This window comes from Topomyia yanbarensis, chromosome 2, assembly GCF_030247195.1.
Source record: "Topomyia yanbarensis strain Yona2022 chromosome 2, ASM3024719v1, whole genome shotgun sequence".
Classification (NCBI taxonomy): domain Eukaryota; kingdom Metazoa; phylum Arthropoda; class Insecta; order Diptera; family Culicidae; genus Topomyia; species Topomyia yanbarensis.
This window is the reverse complement of record NC_080671.1, coordinates 32719729-32739119: the sequence shown is the minus strand read 5'-3', so window position 1 is coordinate 32739119 and position 19391 is coordinate 32719729. Positions and strand designations below refer to the sequence as shown.

General features: G+C 35.0%; 1 protein-coding gene across 1 annotated transcript; it reads right to left on the bottom strand.

Annotated features, from left to right (window-relative positions):
* Positions 1 to 298: 298 nt before the first annotated feature.
* On the bottom strand, positions 299 to 3121 carry LOC131682358 (uncharacterized). The gene is made up of 4 exons (XM_058963778.1): positions 2861 to 3121; positions 2559 to 2796; positions 2362 to 2495; positions 299 to 2294 (listed from the first exon to the last, which is right to left on the bottom strand). The coding sequence occupies exons 1-4, from the start codon at positions 2922 to 2924 to the stop codon at positions 1987 to 1989; spliced, it is 744 nt and encodes a 247-aa protein (XP_058819761.1). The 5' UTR covers positions 2925 to 3121; the 3' UTR covers positions 299 to 1986.
* Between the last annotated feature and the right edge of the window lie 16270 nt (positions 3122 to 19391).

The window sequence follows — 19391 nt, the reverse complement described above, 5'->3', positions numbered from 1 at the left end:
ATCAGAAGGTAATTATGCTTGGGATTAGGAAAACATCTTTCAATGTGCAACTCTTGGTAATCCTAAAGTGTTTATTGATCAAAACCGGCATCGGCCAGGCCCGAAAGTAGATCGCAGAAGGAACGTTCGTCCGGCCTACAGCAAGTGCTTTTGCTAGAGGCCGTATATACTACTGCGTACTCCAAAAGTATCACGGGAGGAGGACATTTGTTAGTAACTAGATATCGACCCATCAACTCATGGACCGGAAATCAACGGCCTTACATCCCTTCCGAAGGAAAAATTTTCAGAAAAATCTCTACGACCTCGGCTGGGATTGAACCCAGACCAACTGGGATGGGTGGCTGTCACGCTTACCACTCAACCAACTGCGCCTTCGTTTAAAATGACTTTAACCATCGATTTCCGTTATCTATCATCTTGGACCTTTAACGAGTTCGACCTTTTACTCTTAAGACAAGACAAGGCAACTAGTAATACGATTTCTGTATATTTCTGTATTTTGATAGTACGGCCATCTCTATATAAATTTTAGTGGCAAATTTGATTCTGATAAATAGGCTGTTATGCTGGCCAAATTTGCTAGAAACATGTAGTATGTGATAAAAATGTTGGATTGATTAGTTCCATTTTGGAAAATTAAGAGTTAATAAAACGGTCATTATTATGTGCTATAATAAGCAATATATCTAAATATGACAAAGAAATTGGCTGCACTGCCAACCTCGCTAGCTGCATACAGTCATCTGTCAACAATCATTCAGCAGGATAAAAGAAAGGTGAGAAACTAAAAATACAGAGACAACTGCTCCAAGATTAGGAGAAAGAAAGGGTCGGTACATTTGTCATTTTTGAGTGAATTTGTTTAAACTTGTAAAATTAAGCATGCCCACCGGGCCGCTGGTAGTAAACATAATCATCCGGACGAGCATCCCGGTTCTTTGGCGCACGGTGAAAAGAGAGAAAAGGCCGGGTTTTACATTTTTATCTCGAAACTACTGATAAAAAATAATTATTACCAAATCAAAACAATACTCGAAAAAATGACAACCTCACTCATACAGAGAAAAAATGTTCCTACCTGTATCCGTCTTGAGTTGTCTCGTCTTATCATAGCCTTTACCCTATATGTATTTATTATCTTGGTCGGAGTTATTTTCATCTCAGTGAGTGTTCATTCATATTCATTTGTGAGTGGTTCATTGGAATGGTTCACTTCCATTAACTGAGACCATGCTAATGTGAGGTAGGTTTTCAATAGAAACTAAACAGGCAAAAACGTCAAATGACCAGAACCTGTTATTCAATTGACAGTGAACTCTGAGCGACTCAAACGAAGACGGCAGCAGAACTCAACTGATATAGTGGTGGTATGCTTACAGTGAAAGGCTCGCAGTTTCAATTGAAACGAATATTTTCGTTTGAAATTGATATTTTACCGCACTGGTCAGGATTTTTTAACGTTATGCAGAAAACTTGTTCACAAAATAATTGTCCTACGTCAATACCACGGCATTACCTATCCCTACTTTTGTGTTTTCACTTGCAATAATAAACTGATACCTACAGTACCATCTAGCGCTGAAAATGCGTACTTCGTGATGAGATATTTTTTATTAAATTCCTTTTTTAAAACCAGCACGTTTTCGTTTCGCATAAGTATTCTCAACGATTGAGAAAAACACGTTTATTTACCAAGTTCTTCAAACGGATGACACATTCAAAACAAAATGCGAATCATCTTCCGCGAAATATTTTCGTTTGCTTTTCTAATTGCTTTACGAATTTAATCACCGATCTAATCAAACACAAACAACATGGGGACTAAAGATGACTGAACTTTGGAGCGCCGATGGCAGATCACGAATTGATTTTTGGACCAAAAGCTGGCGCTCACTCGCTTCGTCGTCGTTCTGGTTACTTAACATCCTAATTTCATTATCAGCTATAGTCTAACAGTGAATCACACACGTCGTAGAAAAAATATCACAGAGGCAGTACCTCATCCAGATAGGCATCCCGTACCAACCCGTTGGCTATGGTGGTAAACATTTCGGAAAAGAAGTCCCGAATGGCGGGAATAGCTTTCTCCAGCAGCAGGTCCGGATTCTGGTTCAGTGCATCGTTGGCTGCCTGCACCAGCTCCGGCCGTCCGTTGAGCAGATTCGCGAGATAAAATCTCACACCACCGGCAAATTTGACCTTGAAGTCGATCGGCAGAAACTGCAATCTCATCCTTCCGTTATCCGCTTCGTGCAGGGTGTAGCGAATTTTTAACAATAATTTGACGTCACCTGGAATTAAAATTGATCGTTTGATGGACGGTTTTTTTTTCCTTTGCTGATCGATCATCACACTTACTTGTGTTGACAGTAAAATCTCCCTGTCCGTCGAGTTGTAGCAAGGAGATGCTCATGTTCAAACTATATTTTCCTGTCAGATTCATTTCGGCCAAGGTGACTAGAATTTTTATCGACTTCTTCGGAACATTGAAACTAGTTGGAACAAATAAACGTTAATCACACCGTATAAATCGCTTTAAAACCAATCACAATTACTGTAGCTTATCGATGTGAAATGTCCTCGCTCCTCGGATGGTGCAGTTTTCAAAAGTGGCCTTCAGACTGGACCCACCATCGATATCCAACCGGCGTACGTACGCCGGATCCACAGCCGGTAGTATGGTTCCATTTCCGTAATCGCCGGACATGATGTTTGGTCGTAGCTTATCCGCGACATCCGTTATGCACTGATCCAAGTCCGGATCCGATCGGTGGCAGACGATGATGGAAGGTGCTGTTTTGAAATACCGGTTGGGTTATTCTACGAAAAGTATAACAGGTTATAATCACTAACGTACGTAAATAGCAGTCTACAGTGGTTAATCCTAAAATCACTAGAACGAGCAAAGCGTAAAATTCCATAATTAGTCTATGTTCCTCGGAAATACGTTCTTTAATAATGAAATGGAAATCGTAACACTTGCTTCTTATATATAGTAATCAATCAGCAGGTGGTGTTCTCTTCTGTGCCATGCTCTAGGGAAGTTGTACTGTTTTGGAACAAAACAGGACAGTGGCAGATAACAGCCGAAAATTGTGTATTCGCAATTTGGTGTTAATTGGAACCAAAAAAAATACATGCATTTTTTCGAACATTCGTGGAAGATAGTTTGTACGCTGATCTCATGCGTGAGTTGTCGAATTTTTAGCAGAATGTTCATTTATAATGGTGACTAGCCGGAGCCAAGAAGTTAATGCTAATTTGTATCCAGGATTAGTGTCTGATTAGCCTAGCAAATATTTTATACGCTAGACGTAGTTTGTGATGTGGACATTGGCGTGCGCAAGGGGGGGCTAGGGGGGGGGGGCTATAGCCCCCCCTATTGTTTTGTAATTTTTAAAAATTTTAATAAGTTTTATTAAAATGTTGAGAACATATAAGAAAAAACATGTCAAACTTACTGCATATCAGCAGAGAAGAGAAGTACCACTTCGAACAAAAAAAGTCACGAAACTTCTCACAAAAGCGAATCGGATTTATTGCTGGTTTTCCTTGCTTTGATTTGAGAGTGCACCCGTATGACGTTTCAACTAGTATAACTTTTGAGACTGGCTCGTATAAATCGTTGCAGGCGGTAAGGTCGAGCTTCGCTAAAGCGTACAGTAAATAACAGAAAATGTATTGTTACATTTCGTATCATAGATTTTACTTTTCTGATTGATATCATGCTTATTGCTGTATGTAATCATTGAACGCTCGTTTTCTAAAACGACATTATCTGTTATTTTCGCGGGGCGTCCGGAGAATATTCCAGTTTCAACGGAATGTTATCTGAGTACCTGGTCCGACGGAAATGCTTTTATTAATTTTGCACATTGAAGAGTAACTCGTAAGGAACCTTTACTAAGTAACATATGATTGCAGAGCCCTCTTTCTAAGTAGTGGAACGTGATCATGGGTGACGGATTTTTCCATTTGTCATAAATACTACTTGTGATAATTAAGCGGAAGAAGTAAACTTTTTTTTCTGAATTCCAATCCAATGCACTGAAAGCTAATGTGAGTACTTAAAACTTAAGGTCACAGGAGCACTTAGCACATATTAGAGAATCCAATGGAAAATTTTGTCGTGATTATTCAATTTTGTAAAAAAAATATTTGTGATTTCGCGAACAAAAAAAATAAAAAAAAGTTCTTTAACTTGGCTGCTGAGTAACTGATTAATAATTGCTTCTCGGTACGCAGATCTGAAATGTGAGTAGCAGCGATGCCACAAGTACGGATTTATCTAAAAAGATACAGATTTTTAGAGTATTTTTGGTACAGATTCTGTACGATACGGATAACATATTTTGTAAAAAATTACAGTTTGGTACAGATTTTTTTAACATGACATGTAAAATAATTTAACACTGCAATGCATACCAGTAAACAGGTTGTAAATGTTGAGTTAGACCGCTGACAGAGTGATGGCGAGAAACTGAGCTGGAGCTGACATTAGGAAGCGGGATTCGAGAAACTTGCTTGCAGCAAATCAAAGGGTTGATGTCAAAACAGGTTTGTTATAGTACCAGGAGACTCCGGAAGTACTTCTCCTTTTCTACTTCTAGTAGCAAACCGAATTAAAAATTAGCATGTTTTTTTTTGTTCCTGTTTGCTACGGAGCAACTAGGAGCAAGAAGCGTGTATTGAATCAAACCTAATGAAAGCCGAACGGATCTGCGCGGATTGCTTGCGTTTACTGTGATAGGCCGCTTACAGAGTGGCGGCGAGAAAAGTGTAGGGGCTGGTACTGACAGTAGGATGCGAGATACGAGAAACCTGCTTGCAGCATATCATATGGAACCTGTCAGAGTAAAAGTAGGTAGCCGGTGTAGATCCGGTCAGCTTTCACTCTGACATCATCCCTTTGGTTAGCAGCAAGCAGGTTTCTTGCATTCTAATGTCAGCTCTAGCCCCAGCTTAGCTTCTCGGCGCCACTCTATAAGTACCCACCCGATCAGAAACACATAACAGAAATATTTCAAAATTATATCTGATTTGTTATGAATTTCTGTTATTTTAACTACTAACGAGACCTAATTTATAACACAATATGTTACAAAAATTGTGTTCTGTTATAATCTTGTTATTTCATTCTGATCGGGATAGGCTTCATTTGATTTGCTGAATCCAGGTTTGTCACATTTCGCATCCAAATGGTAGTACAAGCCACAGCCAGGGTTGCCACATTCACAAATTTTTCTTTAATGTCACACATTTATTTAACAATCAGGCAGTTCATGGAACGTGTTGGATCAGCTGATTATTTATTGATTGCTTCTTCTGGCGTTACTCCGCACTGATGGGCATTACGTCCGACAAAACCGTTGATTCGATCCAACATCAAACGAATCGGAACTAATGAAAGATGTTTGTCGTACGGGTTTTTTTGTTCGCAGGAGTAAAGCAAAACAAACTTGTTGACAAAACCCACCACTGAGTTGTCAAACAAACGACTCATATGGCGTTTTCGTTTTTGACTTTGCACTACACCGGTGTAGTCGGTCATAGTCATTCAAATAGTCATTCATAGTCATAGTCATTCAAACTTGGGTGTAATCAGTCTATCTCGTTTTTTTGCACTACACCGCACCATGGGCCACAAATCGATTTTTTTGGTCGAAAATCCAGAACTTATAAACCGTTAGTACTAGACTTTCAGTGTCTTTGGAACAAATTCTCTACAATAAGTGTTCTTTATTTTAGGGAAAACAAAATTAGGGTGGCCCTCTCGATTTTTGAAATAAAAAAATTATCTCCTGAATGAAAAAAGATAGGAAAATATGACCTTCCAAAGAAATGTAGAGAACTCAATTTTGAGTAACTTTGCTGAAGACGTCGAAACTCTATCTTCAACGATTTTTATTTTACAGCGATTTCCCTTGTTCCGTTTAGGGTGGCTCTTAAAAATTCAGTTTTGTTAATATATCTTCTTTGAAGTTGGTTTCTCGTAAATGTCGACTTCAGACAAAAGTTAGCTCTCACAAATGCGCATATTTCTTCTTCAGAGGCCAACTCATTAACTTTTATATAAACAGAGTTATTGACGATTTTATGCTCAAAATTCGACATTTTCTAAGCTAAATAACTCCGAAGGTGGCAAAAAGTGGCAATCAATGTTATTACCATCTGTTAGTACTTTAAAAACACTACAAAATAAGGGGTACATGGTTTGTCTCCTAGCGACTATTCATGTGAAATGTTTGCTTATAAACTACCTCTGTTATAGAGAATGTATGCGGAATTCATCTAAATTCGTACTTAAAATATATATTAATCATATTCGCCGTTCTTATATACACATATCCGGATCTCCGATGCAAATCAAATTTAATGGTACTCTCGAAAAATGTTATTCTAAACTTGTTTCGTGGAGTGAAATTGTACATAAAACATGTGGTTTTCGGACAACGGTTTATAAAATGAATGTTTGGAGTATTTGCATGGCATACGTTTTATTCGCATGGCAAAAAAGAAATTATTATCAACGTATTACAATATATTGAAAGCTCAGGTCAGGGGCGGCGAAACTTTTTACGCCCGAGTGGGTAGAAAGCATAGGATGAGGGGTCCTTTAGTAATGATTTTTTCCCTTTTCGCAATGCACACTCTTACATTACATTCACATTAAGTCACGTTCGTTTATGCAATTGGAATTGTGGTACATCGATGTTTTCAAATGTGTGTAGTGCGAGATACTTGCGTTGCACATCTAAATTTTTTGAAATGGTTCAAAATTTCGAGTGGGTAATTACCCACTCGGTTATTTTCGAGTGGGTAGTACTACCCATACTACCCAGGCTTTCCGCCGGCCCTGGCTCAGATTTACCGTAAAGGAAGCACCCTTTGGTTAGCATTAATGATTTATTTGTCTTTTATTAATTATATCACCTCCTCTGTTTCAGCTCACTGTAATTTGCTCTAATAGTTTCCCAAAATACAATTTTTGTCTTTGGAAAGTAACAAAAAAAATTCCACGTGAATGTACGTTGGGGGACAAGCTGTTCAGCTCTCATTATTAGTATTTTTTACTATTATCAAACGGATAGATTGACAGCCTCCTACTTCAGAGTTATTTTCCATACGCGGCAAAAAAAACTTTATCAATGATGTCAATATAAATTTCGTATTTTCGGAAGTGATTCGAGCTGTCAATTGTGGGTACTTTTCTGCTTCTAACAATGAGTACTTCTAATCCATTTCATAATAACTCGATGAGGTTATAGCGATGGATTTATTGATGCTAATAATGGGTGCTTTGTGAATTACTTCAAGCGAGATAACCTACATATTAAAAACGGAAGTTTAGACTACTAAGGATGGTGCAAATATGCGATAATTCAACAATTTCGACTGCTCTGGAACATTCAGGGATTCTGTCAAGTGACAGTTTTTATGTTGATTTTAGGCTTTTAGGATAGAGATTCTATCAGGATTCTTAAACTTTTCACCGAGGGAAATAATGTAAAACTGGTGTTGTATAATATAAATTTTCAGTATTTTTCATTCTGGGACGATTTTCAATGGGTATTTTTTACGTATTTCGTTGTAAGTTTTCCACAAGAAACAATAGGTAAAACGTAACCAGGTTGACGTACAAGCTCTTTACCCATTAAGTGGGTTATTCTACTTTTATTCAAAATGGGCAGTTTTCTATGCATTAAAAGGTATTTTAATTTATCAGAGTAGAAATTGTTGAAACGCGCAGAAAAAAAATTAACGCTAAGAAAATCATTATAGGGACGATCCATAAATGACGTAGCATTTTTTAGTGATTTCTAACACCCCCCTCCCCCATCGTAGCATTTCGTCACAAACCTCTAAATACCCCCTGGTAATTACGTAGCTTGGCGGTAATTCTCCCCCCCCCCTTGTCCACGAAAAATATAAAAATGAAAAACGATGTTAGTTAGTCCCCTTTAAAAAAGCTACGCAGCACGACGTGACCCCCTACCCCTCTGTAGTCACACATCATCGCAAAATACAATACTCCCCTCCCCCATATAATGCTACGTCATTTATGGATGATCCCATATTAGTTTTTTAAACTAATAAGTTGGTCTCCAAAGAAAAAATATCCTTATCAGAACGAAATTTCAAATTTTTTGGAAAATTGACTTCAAAAGTATTTTACTGAAACACTATTTTTTTAAAGGTCAAGCTAAACCAAATAATGGAAAATGCCGTAAAATAAATGCCTCTGACGATATTACTTAAACATGATTATTTTTTAATTTTCAGTAGGTCTTTATACTTCTATTGTTATTATTCAGGAGAAATTATTTTCATTCCAAAAAGCAAGAAAACCACCCTGTTTTTTACACCGAAATGAAGCGCACTTATTGTGAAGAAATTCTTTTGAAGACACTGAATGTCTAGCACTTACGGGATATAAGAACTGGATTTTCAACAAAAAAAAAACGATTTTTGGCTCATGGAACAGAGGTAGTTTATAAGCAACCATTTCACATGAATAGTCACTAGGAGACAAACCATGTACCCCTTATTTTGTAGTGTTTTTAAAGTACTATCAGATGGTAATAACATTGATTGCCACTTTTTGCCACCTTCGGAGTTATTTAGCTTAGAAAATGTCGAATTTTGAGCATAAAATCGTCAATAACTCTGTTTATATAAAAGTTAATGAGTTGGCCTCTGAAGAAGAAATGTGCGCATTTGTGAGAGCTAACTTTTGTCTGAAGTCGACATTTACGAGAAATCAACTTCAAAGAAGATATATTAAAAAAACTGAATTTTTAAGAGCCACCCTAAACGGAACAAGGGAAATCGCTGTAAAATAAAAATCGTTGAAGATAGAGTTTCGACGTCTTCAGCAAAGTTACTCAAAATTGAGTTCTCTACATTTCTTTGGAAGGTCATATTCTCCTATCTTTTTTCATTCAGGAGATAATTTTTTTATTTCAAAAATCGAGAGGGCCACCCTAATTTTGTTTTCCCTAAAATAAAGAGCACTTATTGTAGAGAATTTGTTCCAAAGACACTGAAAGTCTAGTACTAACGGTTTATAAGTTCTGGATTTTCGACCAAAAAAATCGATTTGTGGCCCATGGTGCACCGGTGCACAGTGGTTTAAAACGCGAAAAACGTGATCGTTTTGAATAACTTCGAAATGGTTCGTTGAAGCGATATACAACCTTCGCAAGAATTTGTGACAATGGAACGCCCCTTCTTTCTAAATAAAAAAATTGTTGATTAATCCTCCTATAAGTGAGATGCAAAATTTATTTCTCGTATAATTAAAGATAGCGAGTTGAAGTATTCAGCAAAGTTGTAGTAAATTCATTTATAAGAAACTTTACCAAAGGTGAAAATGTCCTATCTTTAATTGTTTTTAAGGTATCGAGCATTATTTGAGAAAAGACCGGAAAAATCATTTTTTTCATCATAACTTTTTTTCAAGATTTTTTAGAAGGCCAAAATGTTCTACAGAACTGTCACAATTAATGAAATACATAATTTTTGTAAAAAAAGTAATAAATTATGTTGAACCGTTTTTGAGATATTCACGTTTTTTGTTCGAAATACGGCCTACTTTGCTCTCAAATAACTCATGAACGGGCAAAAACGGGCAGACCACTCAGTATGGGTTTGAAAGTAGAAGAAAAATGCTATAAGCATCTGAACAAATCCTTTGTATCCGGTTGTATCCAGGGCTCTGGTAGCTAGAGTCGAAAAAGATGTTTTTCTAGTCTAAAATCATGGTATGAAACATATTCGGTGAAGCTGAAGAGATAAAGTGGTAGTGTCTTCGGAAAAGTTTTAGAGAATACTCTTACAAGAAACATTGCCGAAGACATCGGCTTTCTTTATTTACTGGGTTTTGGATAAAGTGAATTGTTCGGTGGTAGTACGGGTAATACGCTGGTTTATAAGCCAGTAGTCGTATGGTCAAGGCCTAATGAGAAAGGATTTTTAGTATAAGTAGGCGGCACATAAACCCTGACATTGGCTTCAAAGTCTGTCGACAGAGAAGGTCAAGTTCCACAATGAAATGTAGTACCAAGACTTGGCCCATCAATATAGGATTGATTGTTCGTGTTTGCGAAGAACGAATTGACGGTTGAATTTGCATTGGTATATAAATGAAAAAGGAATATTCTTATAGTAATTCGTTTACTATTCACCATCGGTATTACACTCATCCGCATCAGAATCTTCGTCAGAGTCGCTTAAATCCAACATGAACAATGCATCTGGGTCGAATTGTCGTTTTGATTTGTTTGCGGTATTCAATTCCACCTAGATGAAGTGGCATTTTTAGTAATGTTGAATATAGCAGGAGTATCATGCTATGGTTAAGTTATTATCATATATTTTATACTTATAAGCAAAATGAAAAACACATTTGAGTATATCTATATGCATGTCACTGACAGTTGACGGGATAATATATTGAAAAATTCACATATTATCTACATTTATGCATACCTGTAACCGATGACATGACTTTTGCAAAGTTCAGTAATGTACGCTGCCGTAACACAATACGAATCGCAACTGTTTCACGTCACACTTGATTAAAACTGCAAATTCAAATTAAGTAAACAAAACTGTTTTTCTGCACAAAAAATCTGACACAACACTAGACAGCGATAATGCGACACAAGTAATCAAAGCATGCGAGATTACCAAATGAAACCATTTTTGAAGGGTTTCCATAAATGGTGCACCTTATCTAAACAACCAGTAGAGATAGAAAGCCGATGTCTTCGGCAATGTTTCTTGTAAGAGTATTCTCTAAAACTTTTCCGAAGACACTACCACTTTATCTCTTCAGCTTCACCGAATATGTTTCATACCATGATTTTAGACTAGAAAAACATCTTTTTCGACTCTAGCTACCAGAGCCCTGGATACAACCGGATACAAAGGATTTGTTCAGATGCTTATAGCATTTTTCTTCTACTTTCAAACCCATACTGAGTGGTCTGCCCGTTTTTGCCCGTTCATGAGTTATTTGAGAGCAAAGTAGGCCGTATTTCGAACAAAAAACGTGAATATCTCAAAAACGGTTCAACATAATTTATTACTTTTTTTACAAAAATTATGTATTTCATTAATTGTGACAGTTCTGTAGAACATTTTGGCCTTCTAAAAAATCTTGAATAAAAGTTATGATGAAAAAAATGATTTTTCCGGTCTTTTCTCAAATAATGCTCGATACCTTAAAAACCATTAAAGATAGGACATTTTCACCTTCGGTAAAGTTTCTTATAAATGAATTTACTACAACTTTGCTGAATACTTCAACTCGCTATCTTTAATTATACGAGAAATAAATTTTGCATCTCACTTATAGGAGGATTAATCAACAATTTTTTTATTTAGAAAGAAGGGGCGTTCCATTGTCACAAATTCTTCCGAAGGTTGTATATCGCTTCAACGAACCATTTCGAAGTTATTCAAAACGATCACGTTTTTCGCGTTTTAAACCACTGTGCGGTGTAGCACCAAGAAAAAACGAAAACGCCAATAGATTGCCTAATCTTTTTATTTAAAAGACAGATTTTTAACATTTTTATGAAAATTTCACCGATTTCCACAGATTTTTGGAAGTATTTCAATTTTTCATAGATTTTTCGGAAATTTTAAACAGATCTTCCTTGTGTTTAAAGCAAAACAGATGGCTAAAAGATTTTCTAGACTGAAACACAGCTTCCAATGTGGCCCTGGCCGTAGCTCAGCTGAGGCTGAAAACAAAATGACAACGAGAATTTGAACTGGAGCTGTTTTTGACATTACCCAGTCAAACACTCTGGAATTTCGACTGGTTTCTGGCGAAATTTTATCGCAAAAGAAACAACTGATTCCGAGTCGGAATTTTTTATTTTTCGCAGCCAAATATCAGCATCAGCACCAACTCAGTATATCATTATCTCGAATGAAAAATAATTATATAAAATGATTCTGTTTGTCATTGGGTTGGTACAGAATACGAAGAATATTCTACACCCAGTACAGATTTAATTGTGGCAACACTGGTGAGTAGTCAGAACGATTCTTGTTTGCATTTTTCATACGAATCAATCCGCTGAAGTTTTCGAGCCCATCATGGTTTACAGACCTTGGTGACATTTCGTAAAAATTGAAATGTGACGTTAAATCCTTAAAAAGGTTTTCATGAGAATTTATACAAAGCAGCCTTTAATATTAAAGATTGAAAATAATTATAAACTAATTTCCTCCACTTTTATAAGGACCAAAAAACTTATATCGAATCCTGGAAAAGGAAAATGGCTGGCTAATAAAATGCTGTTTGTGTTTTAATTTAATGTCCTTGCGTGGTGGTTCTCAAAAGAAAGGACACACAGTAATCATTGGGAAGATATCCATTGAAAATCTTTCTTGGTCAGTGCGCTAAGAATCAACTGTGCAGACAAAAGTTTCGATATTTAAACGTTAATCCATACTTCAACATTAAAACTTTCATTTTTCGATGGAAAAGGATAGGTTAATGTTTAAAGTAAAATATCCGTTTGCAACCCAAAAACGCAGTCAATGTTTGAAAGATGGGTTAATTATTGCATGACAATTTTTATTTGGAAGAACATATTCTGACCACTTGTCGGATTATCGGGGATGAATTTGCTAGATATTTTATACCAGTAACGTCGTATAATTTTGAACTAATGTGTTGATTAACAGTGTATTTTGCAGGGCTTCGACACCACGTGCCGCTAGTGATTTTAAAAAGAATTGTGAGAAGTTTTGATTTCGAGTGGCTCTTCTCTTCTCTGATATCAGCCATGTTATCTTAGTTGGCAGAAGTTCGTTGAAATCAGGAATCTCTATTGATGACAAGATAAGGAGGAGGGCGAGAGGAAGCGGGAACTGAAGCAAGGATTCGGTACAAAAAATATAAGACTGTTGGTAAGCAATTTCATTTTTTGCTTTGACTAAAAATTATAAACTTTTCATTGCAAATGATTAATGCAGTCGGTGAAGGCATGGCGATTCCAGGAGGTAATACATGGAAAGCGAGAACAAGAAAAACTTTCAGCTTATTTCTAAAACTGTAATATAATCTTAGAAAACCTTTGGAACTAAATAGATGTTATTTCTTAGGATAACAACTTATTCTACTTTTATCTTTTTTATTTTAACAAGGTTATATTAGCAAGAAATTACTAAGTAGGAAAAGGTATAAAACATTAGTTATGAAAGGATTTGGAATATACAGATAGGAAAGCTGTCGGTTCTCATGGTAAAGAGGGAAACATGGGAGATTTGAGCAATTCGTAGTAACTCTGCCATGACTTCTACCAGCAGAAAATAATAAAATAGTCTGGAAGCCTGCTCCTACCCAAGTAAAAATTGAAGTTTTATAGCACGCTACAAGTATAATCTTAGTTTAATAGTGAATACCAAAAATATATGTTTAAATTTTTTATTTCTTGGAAAGCATGAGATATATAATTCAGTTTTTAGGACAAAAAGTTTTGGGGACCGATCGTCAAGAGATTGCCTGATCACAACGTAGCAGCAAGTTCATAAGGTGATCAGTTCAACAGTTACAATAGAAATAATATATTTCGTAAATATTTTGATCTGATTACTCAAATTAAAAACGCTTTTAATCCACCTAACAGTGTGATGAGACATTTCTTATAACTCTTATCACTCTCTTCGGATATTATATCGTTTGAGAACATTTAGAACTTGATGCTTCGCGATGTTTTTGATAACACATACTACATGGGATAGTGGCAGGACTCAGAGAATCACTCAAATCAGCATAGGACAACATCAGTGCTAGAAATCTCAAACCAAATCAATGGGAAGGCGAAAAAATGGCCCATAAAATAGACATACAAACGAATTATTGCTAATGCTCTGTTAATAAAATATCTAAATTCCTCAATCAATGCATTGTGGTGGGAAAACTGATTTTTCTAAAGGGGTTATGTATATTGTACTGAGCCAAAAAAAAATCGATTTTTTTTTAATCGATTTGAAGTTTATACTTTACTCAAATTTCCAACGCGACTGAGAATTAAGAAATCAACGCTTTTTCTTTAAAAAACCCACCATTCCACTATGGGTCACAAGGGCGGTTTTTCGGTACAAAAATCAATAACTTCCAAACCGTTCATTTTAGAGAAATTATGTCTGAGAGAATATTTTTGGAAATTAAATTTTCTTACTTTTAAAGCAAAATGTAGCTAGGGTGGTCCTCTCAAACATTATTTTCGAAAAATTATGTTTAGAACTAAATGGTGTAGCAAGGTACTTACTTCAGCAAAGTTGTAGAAAAATGTTTTTCAAGTAACATTTTCAAATGCATCAAAGTTATAGCATTATAGCATTATCGGTTTTCATGTTATAATTATTTTTCTTCTTTATCTTAGGGTGTCATTTTAGGGTTTCTGAAAAAGTCAGTTTTTTAACTATAACTTTTTAAATAGTTAGTCTATCTTCATACTCTCTATGAAGCAATTTTAGTACTTTTCATTGCGCATATTTCTGCTGAAGAATGTGAATCGATATCATTTTTCGTTATCGAATTACGATCATTTTTTAAAATAAAAATGATAGTTTTCAATGACCTCTAACTCAGAAGGTTGCAAAAACTAGCAGCTAAATTTGTACTCTTTCGAAAGTGCATCAAAAATACTGTAAAATATCTCAAAATCAACTTTTGCTTTTTTGTCATTCAGCGAAAAATGTTGACATCAACATTATGATTAAATGACATCAGCATACGGCTGTTTTTAAGGGTCTGGTCATTGCCATTTAGAACCTGCTTTACTAGATCAAAAAGTCGAGTTGTTAAATGATTTTTTGAGCTTGTCAAATATATGTACACAAATATTGAAAACGTTAGGCTCAGACAGATATTTATTTTACTATTCTACGTAACTACTTTATTATCATCGTCATCCTCATAATTATTATAATCACAATCATCAACATCATCAGCATCGTCGTCGTTATAGTTATCTGAATCGTGTCTCTTTTCTCAAAGTGCTAACTCATTTAATATTGAACTTATTTCAGTGCGTTTACTGTATCGGGATCTTCTAACTGCAAGAACCGGATTAGACAAGTCCATTGCTCTAAAGAAAACATCTTCCATGTTCGCGACTCTTGAACAATTTCTACCGTGACTCAGTCGATCGTTCCGAGCCTCAGCTCCTTGTTCGCTCATGAAACTTGTTGGTAAAGGAAGTGTTGACATAATATAAAATGTAGCGCATTTTGCCTTAAAAAGCAAATGAATTAAGGATTACCCTTCATTCTGTTCTAAGTAAGCGACGAATTTCTGTGAATGCTGGTTTGGGAGGTAGTGCAGTTTGAATCTTTTGTAGGAACTGTTAACGGCTTCTCAAAATATTTCGAATTTTTATCGAGCACTTTCGTCTCAATTCGATTACTGTCTTTCCAAAATTGATCAAACTTTTTACATGTTTTAAGTGTTACAGCTTTTGCATTCTGAGTGAACTTATTTTTTTCATTTTGTCCCACATCAAATTATCTCATTATTTCCTCAAACACAACTTTTATTCTATTTTTATTTTCACCTTTGGCCACTTTCCAGAGATCGAACAACTTTATTTTATCCATTTTAACAGCACTAATAATACAAAGCACTACACGCGTTGATCAAAGCAGTCGTCGGCTACTGCGATTCGATTCATGAATGAGATTGATACCAATTAAACTGTCACGACTCGTGGTGTTGTTGTTTATATTTGACATCGAAGGGCAAAAATGCTGACTTTGATTTTGAAATATTTTATAGTATTTTTGATGCACTTTCAAAAGAGTACAAATTTAGCTGCTAGTTTTTGCAACCTTCTGAGTTAGAGGACATTGAAAACTATCATTTTTATTTAAAAAAAATTATCGTAACTCGATAACGAAAAATGATATCGATTCACATTCTTCAGCAGAAATATGCGCAATGAAAAGTACTAAAATTGCTTCATAGAGAGTATGAAGATAGACTAACTATTTAAAAAGTTATAGTTAAAAAACTGACTTTTTCAGAAACACCCTAAGTTAAAGAATAAAAATAATTATAACATAAAAACCGATAGTGCTATAACTTTAATTCATTTGAAAATGTTAACTGAAAAACATTTTTCTACAACTTTGCTGAAGTAAGTACCTTGCTATACCATTTTGTTCGAAAAATAATTTTTCGAAAAGAATGTTTGAGAGGACCACCCTAGCTACATTTTACTTTAAAAGAAAGCGAATTTAATCCCCAAAAATATTCTCTCAGCATAATTTCTCTAAAATGAACGGTTTGGGAGTTATTGATTTTTGTACCGAAAAATCGCCCTTGTGACTCATAGTGCATTCAAAGAAAATCAACAGTGCATATTTCCAGACTTGGTTTTATTTCCAATTTAGAACTATTGTGTTTTTTACATCCTAGATTGCATGATTCAGTGATCGAAACCCAAAACTTCATGAAGTATTTGAAATTATTAAATTAAAATTTGTGTTTGCTATTGAAATTGACAAAATGATTGTATATATAGTATATAGTCCCTTTGGCGATTGTTTACTTTTTCGGTCCCACCTATCAGCATTGAAGTATCGCCCTTACGTTTTTTTACAATACCAATTTTACAATTAGTGGGGGTTTGGTGAAAATCGATCTTAATGTCTAAACGGCATAATTCCGAAACCGTAATTTTTGAAGTTTTAAAATTATGCAGAATTAATTTTTCAGAAAATAGTAACAGAGCAAATAAGTACCAAAGTCCAAAAAAATCAATTTTTGTCAAACATTATTTTTTCGAGTTTACATCAAATCTCAATGTTTCATGCATTATAATGTCATTTGGCATCAAAAATACAAATTTGATTTTGAAAATTTTTCATTTCAGTTTATATGGGAATTTGTTGTGTGATTGCACTCTTCAACTCGTAACTCCGGAACCGGAAGTCCAATCAATAAAAAATTCAATAGCAGCCGATGGGAAGATTGTACCTTTCATTTGAGACTAACTTTGTGCAAATCGATCCAGCCATCTCTGATTAACAAAGGTCACATTTTTTCCACATACACACATACACACACATACACACACATACATACAGACATACATACACACAGACATTTTCCGATCTCGACGAACTGAGTCGATTAGCATATGACACTCGGTCCTCCGGTGAATGAGAAAGGCAAAAACATTTTAAGCAATTGTTGAAATTTATGCATTTTTTGTTGAGCAGTTCTATGTTTCATAGAATTAAATCAATTTTAACTTCGCTTCCTATTAAATAAAGACCCTTATTACAGTACATCTCTACAAAAACGAGATCAATTTGAAAATAAATCTGAGGATTATGATTGATTACAGAACTCTGGAATTTTCTATTGGAATGTTTTCAGACAGGAATTTGATATTGATGCTATTAGACAACTGTGAAATCAAGACCAAGAGATCAGTTACATATCAGGACCCCATTCCGACAATTTATCAAAAGTCCTCATGATGTTTACAACAACAGGTTATCAATCTACGGATCAGATAATTGTTATTGTAATATTGAATTAAATCAGTCTGCATCAATAAATTTTCAACTTCAATCCAATATTTTTTTGGGTGTGGTGGGGAGGGGGGTGGTGGGCGTTGTATGGTGTTAAATCCCAAAACCTTCTCTGGGCTACGCCGTTGCTTGGAGTTATTTATTTCGCTTCTCATTTTCCGATATGTTTCAGATCGATCCGATGGTTATAAGTTAGAAAAATTGCAGTCAGAAAGTTCGCACAAATGAACATTTTTGTACTGATAAGTTATCAAGTTCCTTCCAGATAGCTTGGAAGTGTTCGGTGATTATTTCTAGCGGTTGTAGATAGTAAAATGAAATACAAAATTCGTTTTATCGAAATAATGTTTGGCTTATTTCAATGGATTATTACTATATTGAACAATAAATAAGCGACAAAGAGTAATCAACAAACAACAAGCCATAACTTTTAAAGTATTCAAAATAGATATTTGAAGTCTTCAGTAACGTTATTCGCAAAAGTAAGAGCTACAAATTTGCTGAAGGCATCATTTCGATATAATCACTTCCAAGAAAATTTGTGAAAATATCTCACTCGTAGGGGGATTAATCAGCAAAAGCACAATACCAAAAGAAAGGGCATATTGCCTCCATTAAATTCTCCGAAGATACTATTGACCTAAAATAAGCCGTTTTGGCGTTAATAATAGATTACATGTTTTTGGTCATATTTCTGGCTATGGGAAATGATAAAAATCTTTCGTCCGCTTTTAATGTTAAATATCTCTTTTGATAATAGTACGATTTCAACAATCTATAGCTTGTTCGAAAGGTATTCGTTAAAGCTGTCTAAAAACATATAAATTGTTAATCTACATTGTCAATTTCGGCAGATAATTTAAAAAACTGCAAAAAACGCCATTTTTGCGCATTCAAACATTCATATCTTGGAAACTAAACATCAGAATCAAAAACAAATTAATAGCGTTCATACTGTTTTTTAGTTCTTTCATTTAAAATTGGTTTGGATAAGATCGGTTCAGCCATTGCTGAGAAACACGAATGAGAATTTGTCCGTTACATACACACACACACACAGACACACACACACACAGACATTGTCCCAAATCGTCGAGCTGAGTCGATTGGTATATAAGACTCGACCCTCCGGGCCTCGGAAAAAATCTTGAAAGTTTGAGCGAATTCTATACATTTCTTTTATAAGAAATGTAAAAAAAATATTTTTGTTTTTTTATATCTCACAATGAATTTTGTATGAATTTTTCCACTTTTCGAGCTCAGTTCATATTACTTTTTTATTGATTTTTTATTTATTTGTTTGCTTTTTGCTCAGTTGTAAAAAAAAAGTTGTAAAATCAGTTGTAAATCATTGAAACATTCCTGAGTTTTGGATGTTCAAGTAAATTTTAATTGGTATTAAAATAAGGTTTATAGCAGACGACCTATTAAAATTGAAATAGCTCGTGCGTTGAGATCCACACTGATTTTTTAACAAAATTTCCCCAACATACATTCCAAAAATTTAAAAAAAATCCAAGTTAGAAACATTTGAAATCCTATGAATGTAGAATCGTTATGCGTCATCTTTTCCGGTATAGTGCTCTTTGTGGTCGGTTCTGGAAGTTTTTGACTGCAATTTGCTTACAATGTGCAAAAATTTTGAAAAAAGTTAATGTTTTCATAAATTCTCACGCGATTGAAAAAAGAGAGAATTTATTCTGCACAAAAGAAATAAAAACCCGAGTATGATGATAAACAATAACCAAACATTTATACACACAAAAAAAGTAAACGTTATGCCTATTGATTTTACACATAGATTTTTGCAATTAACG